The sequence below is a fragment of the Bacillus rossius genome, assembly GCF_032445375.1.
Source record: "Bacillus rossius redtenbacheri isolate Brsri chromosome 4 unlocalized genomic scaffold, Brsri_v3 Brsri_v3_scf4_2, whole genome shotgun sequence".
Classification (NCBI taxonomy): domain Eukaryota; kingdom Metazoa; phylum Arthropoda; class Insecta; order Phasmatodea; family Bacillidae; genus Bacillus; species Bacillus rossius.
The window spans coordinates 1,996,485-2,016,844 of record NW_026962011.1 but is presented as its reverse complement, the minus strand read 5'-3'; the positions used below and the strand labels follow the sequence as shown (position 1 = coordinate 2,016,844).

At 38.9% G+C, this 20,360-nt stretch overlaps 1 protein-coding gene across 2 annotated transcripts in view; it reads left to right on the top strand.

Moving 5' to 3' along the window:
* Nucleotides 1–20,360, top strand: part of LOC134542110 (PDZ domain-containing protein 2-like) — a 388,063-nt gene that overhangs the window by 297,816 nt on the left and 69,887 nt on the right. The window contains exon 1 of one of the 2 annotated variants that reach the window (XM_063386064.1): nt 1,145–1,242. The exons of the other annotated variant lie outside the window; for it this stretch is intronic. Coding sequence (XP_063242134.1) covers nt 1,218–1,242 — 25 coding nt within the window. The 5' untranslated portion in view covers nt 1,145–1,217. Of the gene's footprint in view, nt 1–1,144; nt 1,243–20,360 lie in introns of those variants that run through there. 2 annotated transcript variants of the gene reach the window in all.

The window sequence follows — 20,360 nt, the reverse complement described above, 5'->3', positions numbered from 1 at the left end:
TACAGACTATTCAACTATTAATTTAACTCAAATAAACGAAGATTTCTTCTCAAATTCAAATAACCGAATCTTCGTAAGAAACTACGCCGCGTTAATGGAAATCCGCGAGGTATGGCAAGAGGAAAAATGTGTTTGCAGTTACGGGAAGATCAGCAAGCTGTGGCACTAAGAAATGGTTCAACATGTGAGCATGACGTTCTGTATTCACAGTAACAGCATTGCTGCGATCGTCTTAAAAAAAAAATCCCGATGATTTTAAATGATGAAACATGAAACACCGCACCACACTACCTGCCTCTTTCGGATTGTGAAATGGTTTCCATTAAGCTATTCAGGATTTTCACGTGACCAGTGTTTCATTTTTTTTGGTTTGTTAACGAAGCCTGACATACAAAAATTGGCCCCATCAGTCCATCACTCAGATTGTCGCACAGGCAGGAGTGGTCGTTCACGAGTTCCAACAATTCAGGGCAAAAGCGTAGGCTCTTTGGGAGGTCGTCCGCATTCAGTTTTTGTACTATCTGCATTTTGCATGGGTGGTGTTGCAGTTCCTTGTGCAATATTCGCCGCACACTGTGATCTGGTAAGTCAAAATGCAGGGCATGCTTGCCTAGGACTTCGGCTGAAGTCTTTTTCCATTGTGTATAGATTTTTAAAAATTATTTAAAAGATTAATTAGCTCGTTCCTGTATAGGATTGAGAGTTAAAGTATTTTATGAAGTCTAGTATTTAGCATAAACTTTATACTTCGTTCGCTTTACTCGTGTTTTATTGCGTGCACGCGTGATATTACAGTTGGGTGTTCCTGGACATTGGCAGCAATTAATATGGAATGCATTTAGCAGGCAGGACAGCTACGTTTTTAAAATGCATTGGTTTGGGTGCTTGTACACGTGGTCCGCATCAGATTGTTATCCACAAATGGATTTGGTATAACCAGTGGCAGATGCGCTCTTGGTGGTCCACTTCGACTGCGCGTGGCGAGTCGTCTCTCGCTCCGCAAGTCTCCCCTTCACCCCTCCACCGCATTCGCCCCCGCCCAGCCCGCCCTCCACCCGCCCCCCCCCCCCTCCTTGTGCAGACGCGGCCGTGTTGTCAGCGCGACATGTGGCCGCCAGTCCTCGCGCGCACGCACTCTGCGCAGACGCGCGTGCGTCTGTCCGCCGCGCCGCGCGCCCGGGGGGTTTTTGTGCGTGGGCCCGCGTCACGCGGCAGGCATGCTGTGCGACATCTGCGATTTCGGTGAGTGTCTTCTTTTTTTTCATCCTCTCTTGCGTCGGGGAACCGTGGATAGTCACGTGTCATATTCTATTTTTTTCCCCCTTCCTTTTTCCTGTTCGATCTTGCATGGTTAACATTACGAAACTAAGTATAACGCACGTTAGAGAGTAGGTGAATACCAGTGGCATAACATTATATTGTTAGAATTCTGCAGAATCCCCGTTTTATTTTATTTTATTTATTTATTTAAAATTGTAACATGCCTACCAACAGTCTTTAGACTTTTATGGTGGTGCCGGGTTAGAATCCACATACGCATTTAAAATCGAATCACTCTCAAATGCCCATTGGCTGGTGCCACATTTCACACACTCTCTCTCTCTCTCTCCTGGTCGCACATGTTTCGGTAATAGGATTTTTAAATGTGTGTTTGTCATTGACTTCTAGTCCTTCAAAGTGTGTCAAAATAACCTGTGCTACAACGACACCGGTCATTCAGAGTACAAACATTTCAATCTAAGCCGTGACGAAATATTTATGCGAATTTGGCAGGTTCATGTTATAGTTATTTTTAAGTTCAGTGACAGGCGTTCTGTGAGGCAACCTTTCCGTTTTCATTGACCCAATGAAGAGTAAACAAGTTATTTATTTTCCAGATCAGACACAATAACTAAAATTTTAAAAAATAATAAAAAATTACTAGACAATTCAAGTAAACTGTTGAAATTTTCAGCTATAAGTAGAAATACGTAGGGCCATACATATTTTGCGAAAATATCCCGAGATTAGTTTTAAGTTAAAACAGTAGCATCCTCTGTGTTTCGTGATTGCGTGAATGTCTTTCAGGTACGTGTCGATTGTGCATTTTTCGCGAATAAATCTTAGCGTATATTAGACTGCAACAAAGTATACCAATACTAGTGGTTTCTTCCTTGTGATTGGTGGCCGTCTGCGAGAGTAGTCATTGCCTTATTTGACCGGGCCAATCAGGACTTGTTTGCTTCCGCATTGACCACGGTGATTGGTGTTGTAAAAATCTACATTGACCTGAAAGAAACTCACCCAATTAAGAAAAAACAAACTATGCTACAGTGTTTTAACATTATAGTGTTTCGGAATCTTTTCGCGAAAGATGCATGCCCTAGTCATGGTTAGGGACATGCGGATTTCGCGCGAATATTCCGAGTCTAGCTGAGAGTTAAAACACTGTAGCGTAGTCTGTGTTTCGTGATTGAGTTAATTTATTTCAGGTACGTAACGATTGTTACAACACCAATCACAGGGCGCTTCTCGCACAGTGTGCGTGAAGGCGTGGTCGCGGCTCGGGTTAGATTTGCGACCTGGCGAGAGATACGGCCGTGATCCCTCCCAGACTCGGAGCGCGTTAAGCAACGCTCGGTCGATAACTTATCGCGCAAGATTGATTCGGAAAATAAACTGTGCGTCGGTCGTTCTGGTAAAAGCATTAAACGCCGTGAATGAAGTGAGGTTGCGACCAGCTTTTAGATTATTTTTTTTCCCTTGAATTATTTGCTCTGTATTTCGACTACTGACGTAAGATGTTTCCCCGCTATTTTCACTTCAATTGAAATCACTATATTTTCGTGTCTATTTTCGTAGGTAGAGCTGCGATTATTTCGTGGATTCATTGGGAATCATAGTTAACGTGAAGCTCATTTACACATCTGCTTCACGTTGATGATTTGACTATAGTGCTCTTGACATCCCTTGACGACCCTGGGTCAGTTGTAAACCAGAAGAAGAGGTTACCGACGAATAAGCATCCTAAAAAAATACTTTATTAGTATATATAGGCAAGTTGAATAGCCTGGAATATATTAAACCCGCGAAATAATAATAGGTAGTCACTGAAAAAAAAAACCGCGAGTTCAGTAGCCTATATAATAGGCTCCACGGCCTTCTATATGCTCGGGCAAACATCACCTTTTCATTGGCTGTTTCCTTGTGAGATGTATTAATTTGGTTTGCCGCGTGATTCGATACTTCTTTGGTAGAAAGTTTCTCATTGGTAGGGGCTTGCATTCTTCGCGAAAGTAATTGACACTAGCTGAGAGTTAAAACACTGTAACATCGCCTGTGTATCGTGATTAGGTGAGTGTTTACAGTAAGCACACCATTCACAGTAATTCAGACGGAAGAAAAAGCGTCCCGAGTGGTTCAGTCAGTTAAGGCAATGGCTTCTCTTGCAGACGGCCACCAATTGCAAGGAAGAAACCGCTGGCATGGGCATACCATATTGCAGTCTATCGGGCGTTCAGACCTTTTTTTATTTCGCGAAAAATGACTGCCCCTATTCATTGGTTCTTAGCACTAAACCGAAAATTTTCGTGGAATAATTTCGTGATGTGCTAAAATACAAATAATTATAACTTTGTACTGCTTCTGCTATTGGTTCACTGTTACTCTGGATGACTCTGTTCCAATTAGATACCCTCGATCAAAGAAGTATAAAATCAGAAGTTACTCAGTTGAGACGCCTCACAAGTCAGCAGCCAATGAACAGGTTACGTTTGCTCAAGTATGCAGCAGATCGTATCCTGAAGGTATTTGAATGCGCGAATTTTTCCAGCACTCACTGTGGAACGATCTCAGGAGCACTCGAAGGTAAAAGTCTGGAGTTTTATCGTATCGCGGAATGATACCGCGAATTCTTCTGGTCTCTGCCCATTCATTAAAAGCACACTGCGGAATGCGTAAGCTTGTACTGATTTTAAAGCGAACCGCTGGAAATTTATAAAAATCGCGTATATTAAAATTGTTTAATACCTATATCAACTATGGTGACATTTTATTTAGCGTTCGTTCGCAGACCATATAGACGTTATATTTTTCTACCAGTATTTGAGAGAGCTTCCGTGGTGGCGAAAAGATTTATAAGTACGTTTCGAGAGAGCTTCAGCAGCGCAAAGCAGACGCCATAAACCATTTGACGGCAAAAAAAAAACACCGTTTTAAGGTCCTTAAAAAAATATCACCGATTTAGTATTTTTTGTTGTGCGGTCGTGCACGAAGAGACAAATGACGGTCGTGCTTCATGTGCGGTATCGCGGGGAGGCGGGGGTCGTGGGGCCGTTACGAGGCCGGTCGGCGCGGCGCAGGAAGTAGCGCACCGGAAAAGTGCGTTGTATAATTTATGAGCGAAGCTTTGTGTCGGGCCGTGATCGGATGTGCCCCGTGAATTTGAATTTCAATTCTCTATCCCCCCCTTTTCCCTCATAAACCACCTCCCCCTCCCCTTTCTACAAGGCCCACAGGACATGTTTTCGTGGTCTGGGTCGCCTGGAGTTGTCCGGTGGCCCGTTTGTGGTGTCCGGGATGGCTGCGAATGTAATGCAGGCTACAATAAAAAAAACACACACACATATATGCCGACGTTTGCAGTTATATCATTGTAATTTAACCCATACGGCGTATATAAGTAACTAGATCGGTGACACATGTTTGTTTGTTAAAATGAATAATATTTTTTCTCTCGGGTGTATTTGCTGGAGTACTTCAATGGGTAATTTTTTTTTTTTGAGATTACATCAAAAAGAAAATTAAAATAAAATCCAGGGCGTTATTGTGGCCAAGATGGTTTTTAAATATGGAAAAGATGAAGTTGTAGCCTACAGGATGTAGGATATACTGACCTGGAATTTCGGGGATTGTACATGGATTTCACAATCCGGGGGGAAAAAACGGGAATTGTTCAGGATTTTAGCTTAGTTTACAGGAATGTATTTCTTTATGATATATTTCAGTGGTTTATATTACGTCGAAATACCTCTGACGCCGAGTATTGAGCCAATTTTTTTATTACGCCGTTCTGCGTCTCAGCATCAGCTCTAGAGGGGGAAGCCATACGCTTTCAGGGTTAGTTTACCCGAATCCACACTTGGGTGAGCCAAAAGGACTCTTTTAAGAAATAAAGATTGAATTAACTCGCTGATTTCAAGCAGTGGGAAACTTGTTCGTCAAACAATTGAAAAAATTAAACATAATTTTACAATATTTTTTATCCTTAAGATATACTACACTGTAAAATTCAAGCATAGAAATTATATAGTTAAAAAGTTTGATGATAAAAGTGTTTATTTTTCTATATTAAATAAATTTTGTTTAACTTAAGCCATTCGAATATTTTCACACCCACTAGAAACATTACTTTGTCGTGTCTTCCTGTGGATTGTTTCACTTTTGAGCAGTATTAGGAAGGTATCTTAGGTCAGGGTGGGTTAGAATTCGTCTCGATCATCGCTGCTACTTTGACGTTATAGTGCACTAACATGGATGCTGTGATTGTTCATCCGCGAGGAAACGTGAATTTAAGCTTTAAATGAACATTATTTCAAAGCCCAGCGTAACTTAAGAACTGCTTCAGCCTCCTTCCGTCAAATGTTTGCATAACATCGCATTAAGCGCGAATGCATGCGTCAAACAAGGCAAATATTCATTATAGTGTCCATTGGCTTGAAACATGGCATTTGTTAAAATTTTAATGTGCGCGTGCCAGGAAAAGAACAAGGGTTCTGTGAACGGTTGGGTTCAAAATGATTTCCGAAAAGCGTACTTTCATTTATGTTTATTTAATTTTTTTTAGTTTGTTTTATTTTGTATGTAGCACTTCAGGAAAATCATTTTCATTACCTTTGAGAGTTGTCAAATGTGTATTACTACTTATTCAAGTTTTCTCATGCTTTTTTTCGCAGAAAAAAAATGACTGCAAAAAAAAACTTAAAAAGTATTTTTTTCTTATGAATAGAGAAATTTATTCGAAAATCAAGCAACGCAGTTCATGCTCCAGGAAAAAACCGGGCGCCTCAAACATTTTAATGCAGCGTATAAAATTTTTATTTTTGTCGAGAGGGTGAATAACTGCCCCTCCTGCAGTGAATTTGATCGCTGCCAGTTTCCCAGCCTGCGGCGTTGGCGCAAGGGCACTTCACCCGTCCCCCGCAGCGGGCGCCCCTAATATAGATCACTCATCCCCGGGTTGTTGGGGAGGGTCCCCGCCGCTTCTATTCTCGACGCCGCGAAAGAAGATAACAGCTGGTTCCTCTTATTATTATTCAGTTCAGGGAAATTTATTTCGGCTCGCTAGCGCTCTTTCCCTGAAACGACTCGCTACTTTGCTTCTCTACATAAATCACGAAGTTACAATTTAAAAAAAAAAAAAAATATATATATATATAATCACCAAATGCCATTTCAAAATAAATTTTTGAATTTGGGTGGGGCTCTATGGGGAAACTCGTTATAAATCTTCCGGAATCAACTCAGTAAGGTTAATGTTAGTTTGTAGGAATTATTTATAGACAGATTACAATCGTTTATGCAAAATCAGATATAAAAACAATAACTTAAAAGTGATATATGAGCAGTATATAAATGACGGTCCGAGCGCAGGTTTCAGGCTGTGGAGCCGGGAGCCGGTCCGCCATCTTAGGATTATGACGTCACGGCGGCCATCTTGGATGTGTGTGACCTTGAACTTGACCTTGATCTTGAAAATTGACCCTCAAAAATAGTCAAAATTTGCCAAAATTGGTCAAAAATTGCCCAAAATTCCTCAAAAATCGCCAAAATTTCCATTTTTTTTGGGAAAAAATTCCGCCAAAAAATCTCAAAAAATTCCACAATCCAAAAATTAGGATTTCGAAATTCCTCAAAAGTCGTTTTGCCCTAGAAAGAACCCAAACTCCTAAAAGAGGCTTAAAACTCCTAAGAGATAGCCGCTTTAAGCCTCTGACATCATCTAGGATTATGACCGCCATCTTGGATTATGACGTCACCGTTGCAATTTCCGTTACGCATGCCATCCTGAAAATCTGTAATTTTTATGTTAGAAAATCGGGAAAAATTTAAAAAAAATTAAAAAAATTATTTAATCGAATTAAATAATATAAATATTTAAAACCATTATTGCACTTATCGTTACGGCGCCATCTTGGATTATATAAATGTTGCATATTTCGTTACACCCGCCATATTGGTTAAGTACTATGTCATCGTTACACTTTATGTTACGACCGTCATATTGGATCCTATTAATGTTGCGTTTATCGTTATGGTCGCCATCTTGAAATTTAGACGCAATCTTGGAAATCCGTAATTATTATGTTAGAAAATCGGGAAAAATTTCAAAATCCATCAAAAAATTAACTTCTGATTGATTATTTCGATTCCCGTCCTTGGTTCGAAACCGGTGAGGGCAAAAAATATAAAAACATCAGATCTTTCCTCCACAGAAGCCACCTTCAGACAGACCTACCATCAATATCAAGGTATATATCGACAGCTGGTATGACGTCATGTCCGCCATCTTGTCTTCGTCCGCTGGAGACCGTCATCTTGTTTTCGTCTGCTAACGTGTGCTGGCGACATGTTAATATAATTTTCTGTTTACCATACCTTTAACCTCATCTGTTAGCATTGAACTTTGACCTTGAATTTAGACCTTGACCTTGAACGTTGTCATTGACCTTCAACTTTGTTATTGACCTTGAACTTCGACCTTGACATTGAAATTTGACCTTGACCTTGAACCTTGACCTTGATCTTTGACTTTGACCTTGACGTCCATCATGGATCCGTCATTTTATGTTCAGTACATGCTACCAGGAGCTACCACATGCTAGTGGTCATTGCCACCATCATGTTTTCGTCTGCTGGAGGACACCATCTTGTGTGTACTCATCTTACCATCATGCTAGTTTTATTCTAACCTGCTACAGTGCAGTAATCATTTATTATTACTGAGGTGCCCACCATCTTTAAATTCGGCCGCCATCTTGAAATCATGTCATTATTTAGCTAGAAATGCGGGAAAAATTCCAAAAGTCTCCGAAAAAATCATTTATTAATTTTCAAATTGAATAGTTGGATTCCTGTCCACGGTTCGATTCTTGACCAGTGACAGTTGTAACTAATTATTAAATAAATTTTAGTTTCTGTTTTCCATTACCTTTCGCGGAGTTTATTAATCATTCACTCTACGAAAAACAACTCAAGTCGATATACCTGACCAACGAATTAATACAGTGACGATTAGCCTATTATGAAAGTCTAATTTTTCATTAATCTAAATAACCTATAAGACGTTCATGTGCAAAGCCACACATATAGAACAATTGTCTTCAGTCCATGAGACCGAGTCATGTCATTATCAGACGTATATGTTAGTCATTTCAGGACAGCATGACCTTCGTCGTCAGCTAATTATATTCAATTAATCCATCGTGACATTTTTTATACATACTAAAGGATGGAGTCACTTTGAAAAAAAATTTTTTTAGTAACAACAAGAGGTTTTAAACTATAGCCCGTCCCACTCTTAGATTGCAGTACACGGCTTATGGCGCGCGCTGTTGCCAAATCTCTAACACATTACGAATTTCAGGAGATGCGTGTCTTTGTAATTTGGATCGAACAAGAAGCATTTTAAGAAATCATATCGTAATTTATAATATTTTATACTATTACACATATAAATTTGTAATAATGCCACTTTTATGTAAATTTCAAATAAAAACTACCTATTGTAGACGAAAATTTGTTATAGTTTTCTTTTCTGTTCTAAAAATCCCATATATATATGTATATATATAATTATATATATATCACATTTTCATGGGCCCGACAAATGCCGTATTTTTGGACAAGTCATGTCCAAAATGATAAATAAAATACGGTAATGGAAATTCTCGGTCGAGTAAGTTATGGGAAAAATCCGAACAATTGGTTCGAAATGGGGAAGATTTTTTGAAAAACAGAAAAATCGCAACAACTCCCATAATATGAATAATATCGAATCCGTTTTAACGTATGATAACTCGGATTACCTAATGCCGAAAAATGTTTTCTAAATACATTTTTGATACGACCAGCCATAACTGCATGGGTTCGAAAAAAATTTTCACCGGACAAAAAAACGTAACTGCCTTAGTAGTAACCTTATCAAATCTGTTTAAATTGTTTGTAATAATATCATAGTTATTTTCCAAAACTTTGTCTAAAACAATGTTTGATAAGATGCTTGGTGTTGAGAAGGATAGAAAAATAATTCAAAATTTTGTACCATGATCGCTATTGAATTCCTTCGTATTTATTTCATACATTTTACATATTATGTTCAAGAATCGATTATAATATTTTTTGTTGACTAAGGAAGCCATGTATTTGAAATTGCTTGTAGGACAGAACCCCACTTATCTAAACACACGACCCTGTTTCCTCTTACGACGGCAGCGCGCGCTCTTGTACTGATAAGACACATCTTTAACAGCTATTTCCACGGAAACTGTAGAAGTAATTGAGATGGGGCTGCTTTTAAAAACTAATTCAATTCATTGTGAACATTTTTCTCGCTTTCGTCCCCCATCCATCTATAATAGAAAAAAAATTTCCGTGGGTCAACTTTTTGATGTTTCAGTTTGTGAGAAAATGCATTTCAATATATTAAAAAAATTATTTAAGTGAAACCTGTACAGTTTTTGTCTTAACATTTGTTCGGTGGCGTCCTAAGGCATTAATTTACTAATAAAAAAAATCTGAATGAAATACACATGTAGGTTTTCTTTTTTTGATGTGAAACATATCGGAATACTTCAAAACAGTTCGCAGCGAATAAGTTATGTGTTTTAATTTTTTCGGACACTTAAAATATTGTTAAGTATTCAAAATAAGCATTGCCTGATGCGTATTTTGATTCTATACAATATGAAAAAAAGCTTGGTCCAAAAAAAAAATTTAAATTTCGTTTGATATTTGGCAACAACGCACGAAGAAACAAGGACAGTGCGAACGGCAATCGGCGTGTGTTAGAGAGAGAGAGAATGCGCCCATATACTTCCACACTGCAATCTAAGAGTGGGATGCTCTATAGTAAATATTCAATCACTACATTTTGTACTTCACGCAATCAACAAAAAGGAAGCACCGTCAACGAAAATACAGCACCGCCAACGAAAAGGCAGCACATTTGGAAGCACCGACAACGAAAAGGCAGCACCGACATCGAAAATGCAGCACATTTGGAAGCACCGACAACGAAAAGGCAGCACCGCCAACGAAAAGGCAGCACATTTGGAAGCACCGACATCGAAAAGGCAGCACCGACAACGAAAAGGCAGCACATTTGGAAGCACCGTCAACGAAAAGGCAGCACCATCAACGAAAAGGCAGCACATTTGTTATTGGCTCCAATATTCATTGGCTCCAATATTCATTGGCTCCAATATTCATTGGCTCCAATATTCATCGGCTCCACTATTCATGGTCTCCAAGTACTTCAACTGGTACAAGTGCTCCAAATGCTCAGAGTGTTCCAAGTGCTCAAATCCTATAAATTATCGAATTTCTAAAATTTCTCCAAGTGCGCCAACAGTCTTTTGACTCCTATAGTCATTGGCTACAATATTCATTGGCTCCAATATTCATTGTCTCCAATATTCATTGGCTCCAATATTCATTGGCACCAATATTCATTGGCTCCAACAGTGTTTTGGCTTCAAATATATTTGGCTAGAATTCTTGGAGTCTAAGAGACTATGAGTCCACATGGCTACGAGTCTAAAATTATCTAGCTGGTTACGAGTTATACATGGCTTGCGAGGCTACAGAGCTACGAAGCTTCTAGTACACAAGTTTACGTGACTGCGAGGATATAGGACCACAAGTCTGCATGAGTACTTGACTACGAAGCTACTCGTCTACAAGGCTCCAGTTGCCGCATCTGTCTTCGACGGAATTTTCTCTTTTGCTCCAACTGAACCACCAGCATTATGTTATAAGATTACAAGGCTGCTTGCTTACCTAGCTTTAAGTCTACGAGGCTCCAATGCATCATGACTACGAGACTACGAGCCATGAGGTTACGAGTCTATGAGATTGCGAGTCTTCTAGGTTACGTGATTTCGAGGCTATAGTACTACGAAGCTTCCAGAACGCATGGTTACGAGACTGCGAGGCTACAATTCTACGAGGTCCCAAGACATCATGTCTACGCGACTACGAGCCAAAAATTTTTTTTTTAAATAAAATAAAAAATACATACAATTCTGGCTTGTACTAGAACTCTATCTTTGCTCAACAATGATAAGTTTACAAGCTAGCAGAATATGTTTATGTATATTTTATTTTAATTTTTTTATTTTTTATTTTTATTTTTAAATATTTTTTTATCCTTAAATTTCAGCAAGTACCTTTGCATGAGATAAATTAACTATCACCACTGAATAGTACTATTGTAGTCGGTTAGAGACATGAAGTTACGTAGCCACACGGCCAATTAGTCATGCAGTCTCGAAATCACGTAACCTAGAAGACTCGCAATATCATAGACTCGTAACCTCATGGCTCGTAGTCTCGTAGTCATGATGCATTGGAGCCTCGTAGACTTGAAGCTACGTATCAAAGTAGCCTCGTAGACTTGAAGCTACGTAAGCAAGTAGCCATGTATTCTTATAACATTATGCTGGTGGTTCAGTTGGAGTAAAAGAGAAAATTCCGTCGAAGACAGATGCAGCAACTGTAGCTTCGTAGTCAAGTACTCATGCAGACTTGTAGTCCTGTATCCTCGCAGTCACGTAAACTTGTGTACTAGAAGCTTCGTAACTCTGTAGCCTTGCAGTCTCGTAAACTTGAAGATTCGTAGTCATGTAACCTCGTAACCTCATGGAACCAAAAGACTGTTGGAGCCAATGGATATTGGAGCCAATGAATATTGGAGACAATGAATATTGGATCCAATGAATATAGTAGCCAATGACTATAGGAGTCAAAAGACTGTTGGAGCACTTGGAGAAATTTTAGAAATTCGATAATTAATAGGACTTGAGCACTTGGAACACTCAGAGCATTTGGAGCACTTGTACCAGTTGAAGTACTTGGAGACCATGAATATTGGAGCCGATGAATATTGGAGACAATGAATATTGGAGCCAATGAATATTGGAGCCAATAACAAATGTGCTGCCTTTTCGTTGATGGTGCTGCCTTTTCGTTGTCGGTGCCTTCCAATTGTGCTGCCTTTTCGTTATCGGTGCTGCCTTTTCGATGTCGGTGCTTCCAAATGTGCTGCCTTTTCGTTGGCGGTGCTACCTTTTCGTTGTCGGTCCTTCCAAATGTGCTGCATTTTCGATGTCGGTGCTGCCTTTTCGTTGTCGGTGCTTCCAAATGTGCTGCCTTTTCGTTGGCGGTGCTGTATTTTCGTTGACGGTGCTTCCTTTTTGTTGATTGCGTGAAGTACAAAATGTAGTGATTGAATATTTACTAGTTTAAAACCTCTTGTTGTTACTAAACAATTTTTTTTAAGTCACTTCATCCTTTAGTATGTATAAAAAATGTCACGATGGATTAATTGAATATAATTAGCTGGAGACGAAGGTCATGCGGTCCTGAAATGACTATATTATACGTCTGATAATGACATGACTCGGTCTCGTGGACTGAATACAATTGTTCTATATGTGTGGCTTTGCACATGAACGTCTTATAGGTTATTTAGATTAATGAAAAATTAGACTTTCATAATAGGCTAATCGTCACTGTATTAATTCGTTGGTCAGGTATATCGACTTGAGTTGTTTTTCGTAGAGTGAATGATTAATAAACTCCGCGAAAGGTAATGGAAAACAGAAACTAAAATTTATTTAATAATTAGTTACAACTGTCACTGGTCAAGAATCGAACCGTGGACAGGAATCCAACTATTCAATTTGAAAATTAATAAATGATTTTTTCGGAGACTTTTGGAATTTTTCCCGCATTTCTAGCTAAATAATGACATGATTTCAAGATGGCGGCCGAATTTAAAGATGGTGGGCACCTCAGTAATAATAAATGATTACTGCACTGTAGCAGGTTAGAATAAAACTAGCATGATGGTAAGATGAGTACACACAAGATGGTGTCCTCCAGCAGACGAAAACATGATGGTGGCAATGACCACTAGCATGTGGTAGCTCCTGGTAGCATGTACTGAACATAAAATGACGGATCCATGATGGACGTCAAGGTCAAAGTCCAAGGTCAAAGTTCAAGGTCAAGGTCAAATTTCAATGTCAAGGTCGAAGTTCAAGGTCAAAGTCAAGGTCGAAGTTCAAGGTCAATAACAAAGTTGAAGGTCAATGACAACGTTCAAGGTCAAGGTCTAAATTCAAGGTCAAGGTCAAAGTCCAATGCCAACAGACGAGGTTAAAGGTACGGTGAACAGAAAATTATATTAACATGTCGCCAGCACACGTTAGCAGACGAAAACAAGTTGACGGTCTCCAGCGGACGAAGACAAGATGGCGGACAAAACGTCATACCAGCTGTCGATATATACCTTGATATTGGTGGTAGGTCAGTCTGAAGGTGGCTTCTGTGGAGGAAGGATCAGATGTTTTTGTATTTTTTGCCCTCGCCGGTTTCTAAACAAGGACGGGAATCGAAATATCAATCAGAATTCTATTAAGTTAATTTTTTGATGAATTTTGGAATTTTTCCCGATTTTCTAACATAATAATTACGGATTTCCAAGATTGCGTCTAAATTTCAAGATGGCGACCATAACGGTAAATGCAACATTAATAGGATCCAATATTACGGTCGTAACATAAAGTGTAACGATGACATAGTACTCAACCAATATGGCGGGTGTAAGGAAATATGCAACATTTATATAATCCAAGATGGCGACCGTAACGATACGTGCAACAGTGGCTTTTATAATTTTTATTATTTAATTCGATTAAATAATTTTTTTAATGTTTTTTAAAATGTTTCCCGATTTTCTAACATAAAAATTACAGATTTTCAGGATGGTGTCCGTAACGGAAATTGCAACGGTGACGTCATAATCCAAGATGGCGGTCATAATCCTAGATGACGTCAGAGGCTTAAAGCGGCTATCTCTTAGGAGTTTTAAGCCTCTTTTAGGAGTTTGGGTTCTTTCTAGGGCAAAACGACTTTTGAGAAATTTCGAAATCCTAATTTTTGGATTGTGGAATTTTTTGAGATTTTTTGGCGGAATTTTTTACCAAAAAAAAATATGGAAATTTTGGCGATTTTTAGGAATTTTAGACAATTTTTGACCAATTTTGGCAAATTTTGACAATTTTTGAGGGTCAAATTTCAAGGTCAAGGTCAAATGTCAAGGTCACACACATCCAAGATGGCTGCCATGACGTCACAATCCAAGATGGCGGACCGGCTCCCGGCTCCACAGCCTGAAGCCTGCGCTCGGACCGTCATTTATATACTCTTAATATATTATTTAAATATTTAAGGTTAATATTTAATTTGTAAAAACCCTACGTTTAATTTCTTGTCCGAGTTTCGTATTAAAAGTATACTTGCAACACGAGAACAAACGTGAATTGTTCTAGTATTTTTCGCTTCTATCGGAGCCGTTTCATTTATAAGTTTAAAAATTCTGGCTGCAAATGGAATAATTCGATAATCGACGTAGCTGCACCGGAAGCGAATACTAGCGGCGGGTGCGGAAACTACGGGTGATTCTCGTCAAGAAATGTTTGTGAAAGCACATTTAGCGGACACACATCACGATCGCCATTATTTTAAAGAATTATACGTTAAATTTCATGTCCGAGTTTCGTATTATACGCGTATTTGCAACATGAGAACTTGTGAATTTTCTCGTTACCAAGATAGATGTTACACCTCTCTGGCTAAAACTGAAAGCCTCGCTCTTTTTTTTTAAAAAGGTTTTATGTAGCACACTCCTTGAAATTTGAAATGTGTTCACGTTCAGTGATTTGTTTATCCCGGATGTTCGTATGTTAAATTTGAAATAAACATATTTTTCTCAAATATTTCGATTAAAAAAAAAAAACTTTAAATAATATTGACGGATTTAGTATTTTTGGTGCGTATGTAATGGAAAGAATGAATTTTTTTACATAGTAGGTAATTTTTGTTTTACGCGTGGGGCGACAATCATTTCATCACAGCCACTCTGTTGCAATTCCAGCACAATGAGTCGCGCTTCTAGTTCAGCTGGAAACGGAACAGTTCTCTGTTCCGCGTGCAGTTGATAAACATGTCGTTGAACTCTCTCGCATCCTTATCTTCTGGAGCTAGGCCTACTCATTCGGTTATTTTTAGTGCCGTGGTAGTTGCAAGACGTGAACAGAAGTGTACCACAACGTCGCTCATCTTGGCGTAGGCGAACTACTGCTGTGTTGTCTCGCAGCACGTGTCGGTGAACGTACTATTTCACCGACCCCGAGTCAGATACCCGAATAATACACCTTCGTTAATATTCCTTTTAATTTTGGTTGGGTCTGTTAGGTAAGTACATTTCTCATCGAAAGCGTTCTTTATTTATTTTTCCGGGAGGATGGTTTTTTGGTAGGTGAACGTAACTTAAATGAAGGATAATTTCGTTAAGTAAACTACATTGAATATTCTCAAAAATATTGGCGGAGTTGCACGAGCGAGTAGAGAACTGCGAATGGTTGTTCGGGACTGATCGGGGGTCAATGAGGCTTCTCGGATTCGTGACCTTCAAACTCATTGAAGTCTTTCGTATTTCATTTGGCTTGTCGTGTCGTCTGTTTTTTGTGATTCGCTTTGTATTACTCTCGCTGGATTTAGATTTTTTTACTCTGATTTATTGGTTCTGTCCAATCATGATTACGTCAGCAATATCAACTATGATTATCATTTTCAGAATTCTTTATTTGTCCTTTTTACGATGCTATTTTACTGACAACGATTTAGCGTAATAATGTATGATCTGATATAATTATTTCTGTTGTACCTTGCTTTTGTGTCGTGTTGTCTCTCCTGTGGGTTTTCGACTCATTCACCCCGAGTCGGTCGTCCGAATATCCCTCATATGTGCATCCTATGAATTTTTTTCCCCCCTTCGCCGTTGTAAAAGTGCAAGGTAGCTTATGTTAGGTCTGCTACACAAATAAAATTCTCGCCGGGAGGGTGGGTTTTCGTAACTAAAATGAAAGGTTGGTTGAGATGGATCAGCGACATTTAAAACGGTATTCTAAGACGTTCGGATCAGGTAGAGAATAAGCACTGCCTTGTTGGGATACAACCGCAACCTAACTAGCGGGTCGTATTCCAGAACGAGTCCAAAAAGGAATACGGTTGTCGTTTTAATAAACGGTGACCTGCGCGAGGCTAGAAACAGTTGCACATCGCAGAAAGAGCCAGCTACTTGGTGTCTCTTCGCAACATTTGTTTATTTACGTTTAGATGAGAGCAATGGAAGACAACAAAAATCAACGTGTCTGGTTTTACACCTGACGAATAGTCTTGTTAAATTTTTATCAACATATTGTAACACAGTATTTGTAACTGAAAAAGAATGTTCCATGGTATAGAGGATATAACATAACTTGTATACATGGTATCATTTATATTGTGTTGTTATGTTTTATTTTTATATTAATTTAAAACCAAGGGCCATATGAGATAACCAATCCAACGGACCGAAATATGAATTAGAATTTATTATAGTAATTACTCAAACAAATAATACTTTATTTATTTTACATGAATTGTAGAGTTCATATTGCAATAATAAATTTTATAAAAAGTAAAAAAAACTCGCTATTGGTTTTTGAATTTGCAACCAACAAAACTCTTTATTCTATGAACCTTGCAGTTTTCCACTCTGCTACGGAAAAAAGACAAAAATGTGGAATGAGTATTCAAGACTGTTATTCTAAATTTCTTAAGGACTTTCTAAGTTGCGATTATTTCTTGTTAATAACTTTTAAATGTAAGAAATGTATTCCAGGATAGTTTCGCTATCATTAAGTTTCATTTGTAACACCAATTAGCGTGGTACGTTCCCCGATGTACACGAAAGTAAATATATACGAGTCCATGGCGCCAGACGCTGGTATGCCATCTGGACGAATTCACAGAAAAAGTATATGTCATGGACAGCACTCGAAACTCATTCCCTAAAAACAAGGGACTGGCCGTGTCCCACCTAAGGGTCAGGGAGCAGTCATGTGCACCAGGTGTAGCATATTCAACACCTAAACGCTTAGTTTTGAAAAATGAATTCCTTATTGGAAGTTGCACGAGCGACCTGCAAACTTCGGGTATGTTGATTGTTTTTAAAGCGGCGGTAGGAGAGGGGAGGGTGTTCCGGTGAATCTCGAGTTCACGCGCAGGAAACATCTCGCGTTCGGGTTGTTTGCGCTGGTAACACTAGCAGTGAGCACGCAACATCCCTGCGCGGTACACGAACACGGCTTATTATTGCCGTGGGAGAACATCGGACATCCTCCGGGCACTGCTGGCGTGGGAACATGTTCCATTTGCGAGCCGCTTCTCCGTCTTCCGCCGGGTGCTTCCCGTGTCTGCCTGCTTTTCATACAGTTTTATGAGCATTAAGTTTATTCCGTGAATTTTTCCTCTGCGTGACTGTATGGTACATATTGTAAATATCAACATATGATGGTTGTTTACAAACGTTTGACAGAAAATAGTGCTAGAAGGATACGTAGGCCATTGGTACTACTTTCTGTCAACTGTGAGACAAGTGTACGAGCAAAGTGACATGATCGACTTTATAAACAACGTGACCGTCTGGAAACTTTTTTATATAAGATTGTTTTGTTTTGATCGAGTGTGAAGTGTTGAGCCAAGCATTTAATTCGTGTTTTGTATAGTGTCCGTATTTTTTTCAGTTTCTTGTGTATTTGACTGTATTTACGGTACATTTTTTTCCAGCGTTTGAATCCCGCCGAATAAAAACCTACACAATTCTGTTCTGTTTTTTTTAATAGCTCAATTTGATGGACGGTGTAAGACAAGTCATGTACATATTTGTTCTTAACTATAAAAAAACAAGCTTATAATTTGAGTAAGGCGGGCAGGAAATGATTTAAATTCATCGAATCTGACGGAACCCTCTGTATCAAAAACGTGTGTTGAATAACATTTCATTCGAGATCCAGTCAAATGACTTCCGTGCGGGGGGCGACCCCGATTTCATCGACCGCTCCCGGACCGCCGGATGGCACGTGCGTTCTTGATAACGAGGTCATACGGGCCAGAGGTCACCCTCCCCCCATCAACACCCTTCACGAATCTTCGACACGCTGTCAGATTTTCTCGTTTTCACTGGTTTGTCGACCGACCAAACTATTTCCTTTCTAGGCAACAATGTAAAAAAAAATTGTCATTGATAACGTTCATTAACCTGTATCTAGATGAACAGACATTTTGCGGATTCATTTGGGCGCAAGCTAGACTGCAAATCTTCATACTCTTGCAATTCATTAAGGATTAGAACCGCACTTATTTGGACACGTCCCTCTACGACAGTGAACCCAACGATGCTCAGCTAGGAGAGAAGTTTGCGAATCAGGTAGCGCTGATTAAATGGAGCAAAGAGTTTCCCACTTAGAAATCAGCCAATGGAAAAGCAAACGTCGTTGGTAAAGCAAACATAAGGCTTTGAATTTTTGTTTGACGCCAAACGAATTCGCGAAATTTCCTATATCTAATGGAAGCATTTTATGGAAATTTTTCTATGCATTAAATTTTGTATCAAACAAATGTAGGCAAGTTACCATTTTTTAATTGGAAATATATTTACATCGTTTGTTTATAATAAGGTTAACATATAAATTTGATAGATTGCAGAACAATTTCTTGCAGTATGAGAATTCCTTCCAGCATGCATCTGCTAACCGCCACAGAAATGAAATTCCACATGTATCCAGGGGTTGATCCCAGCCGAAATTGAAATCGTCTTACTCCCCCCTCCCCCTTAAAAACGTTCTGAAGAGACAGTAAGTAGCTATGCCCGCATGCCACAGCCCAGAGCTTCGGACATGCAAAGAGAAATGCCTGGGAGTTGACTAGTGATGTCTGGGGACTGGAAGAACTCGCGGTTTTAATAACCTTCAGGATGGACTCCACACAGTCTTCTGCACATTCGAGCACACGCCGTCGGTTCATTGGCTGACGACTTGAGACGTCCTCACTGGTAGGTCTGTGATCTTCTCTGGGTAATGATTTCTCACGGGTCCACGTTACTCCCGCGCAAACATGTGTACCAATCGCAGACACATCACAATATAATCAATATTTCAATTCTAGCCTTTCGCAAATTGAATGTTCCAGTCTCTAGTGATGACCATAATTAGTCACAACCGAGCTATCGTCGTTCTAACATTTAGTTTTTTTTTTTTGATGGCCTCCTGCGAATTCTATACTTTTCAAAAACAAAAATTTTATTGAATTAAATTTGCACTGTCTTCCACATTCTACAGTCGACTCATGATTTTCGCTTGTTTGAAAGCATATGTCATAAACTTATTACTATGATTTTATTTTTATATATACTTTGTTCAGTGTACTTTTATTTGAACATGTAAAAAATTTATTTGTGTGCGTAAGTGCATTAACATGTAAGTATGTAAATTGGTATCTATATTTGAACTTAACAATTAATGACCTGTCGAATTTAGCTGAATGCCGTAGATAGTGTAAAAAATATATATTACTGCCTGATATTTTTATATCAATAAAACCAAATAAAAATATGTTCACTTGTGATGTTTAAATTCGTTAGATAATATTAACCTTTTTTTTAACGAAGATATTAACTTTGCGGGGGAAAAAAAAATTTTCTGTAGGTCTTAGTGCGGATATTTTAAAAGGACCCCGATGTGATTATACGTACGTAGCTTATTTTATAAAATTAAATTTTTGAGTAGTGTCGATTAATGTGTCATCCCCCCCTCATGTGTCGAATAGAAGATGAAGTGCTTGTTACAGTTAGGCAACCAGTGAAACTCGTATGCTCGCATTGTTGACGCGAGGCGTTTACGCATCGCCGGTTAGATAGGCAACACGCACTAACGCCAAGTTTAACTTGTTGCCTGCTCGTAGCCAACAAAGAAAGTTTACTTAGAAAAATTTCGGATTATTGCAGATGCGCCATATAATGCCAACATCGCAACGGACGGGACTGAAATTACTCGGCGCGACAGCAAAATATTGCGTTAATGTGAACATGCGGTTTTACTCTTCTGGCAAACAAATTATGACAGAATTTTTTTTTGTTTTGCAAGTTAGGTATATTTATTTTTCAATCCACATGTTTGAGAGAAATATGTTCAAAACAAATGTATAGTTCTTTC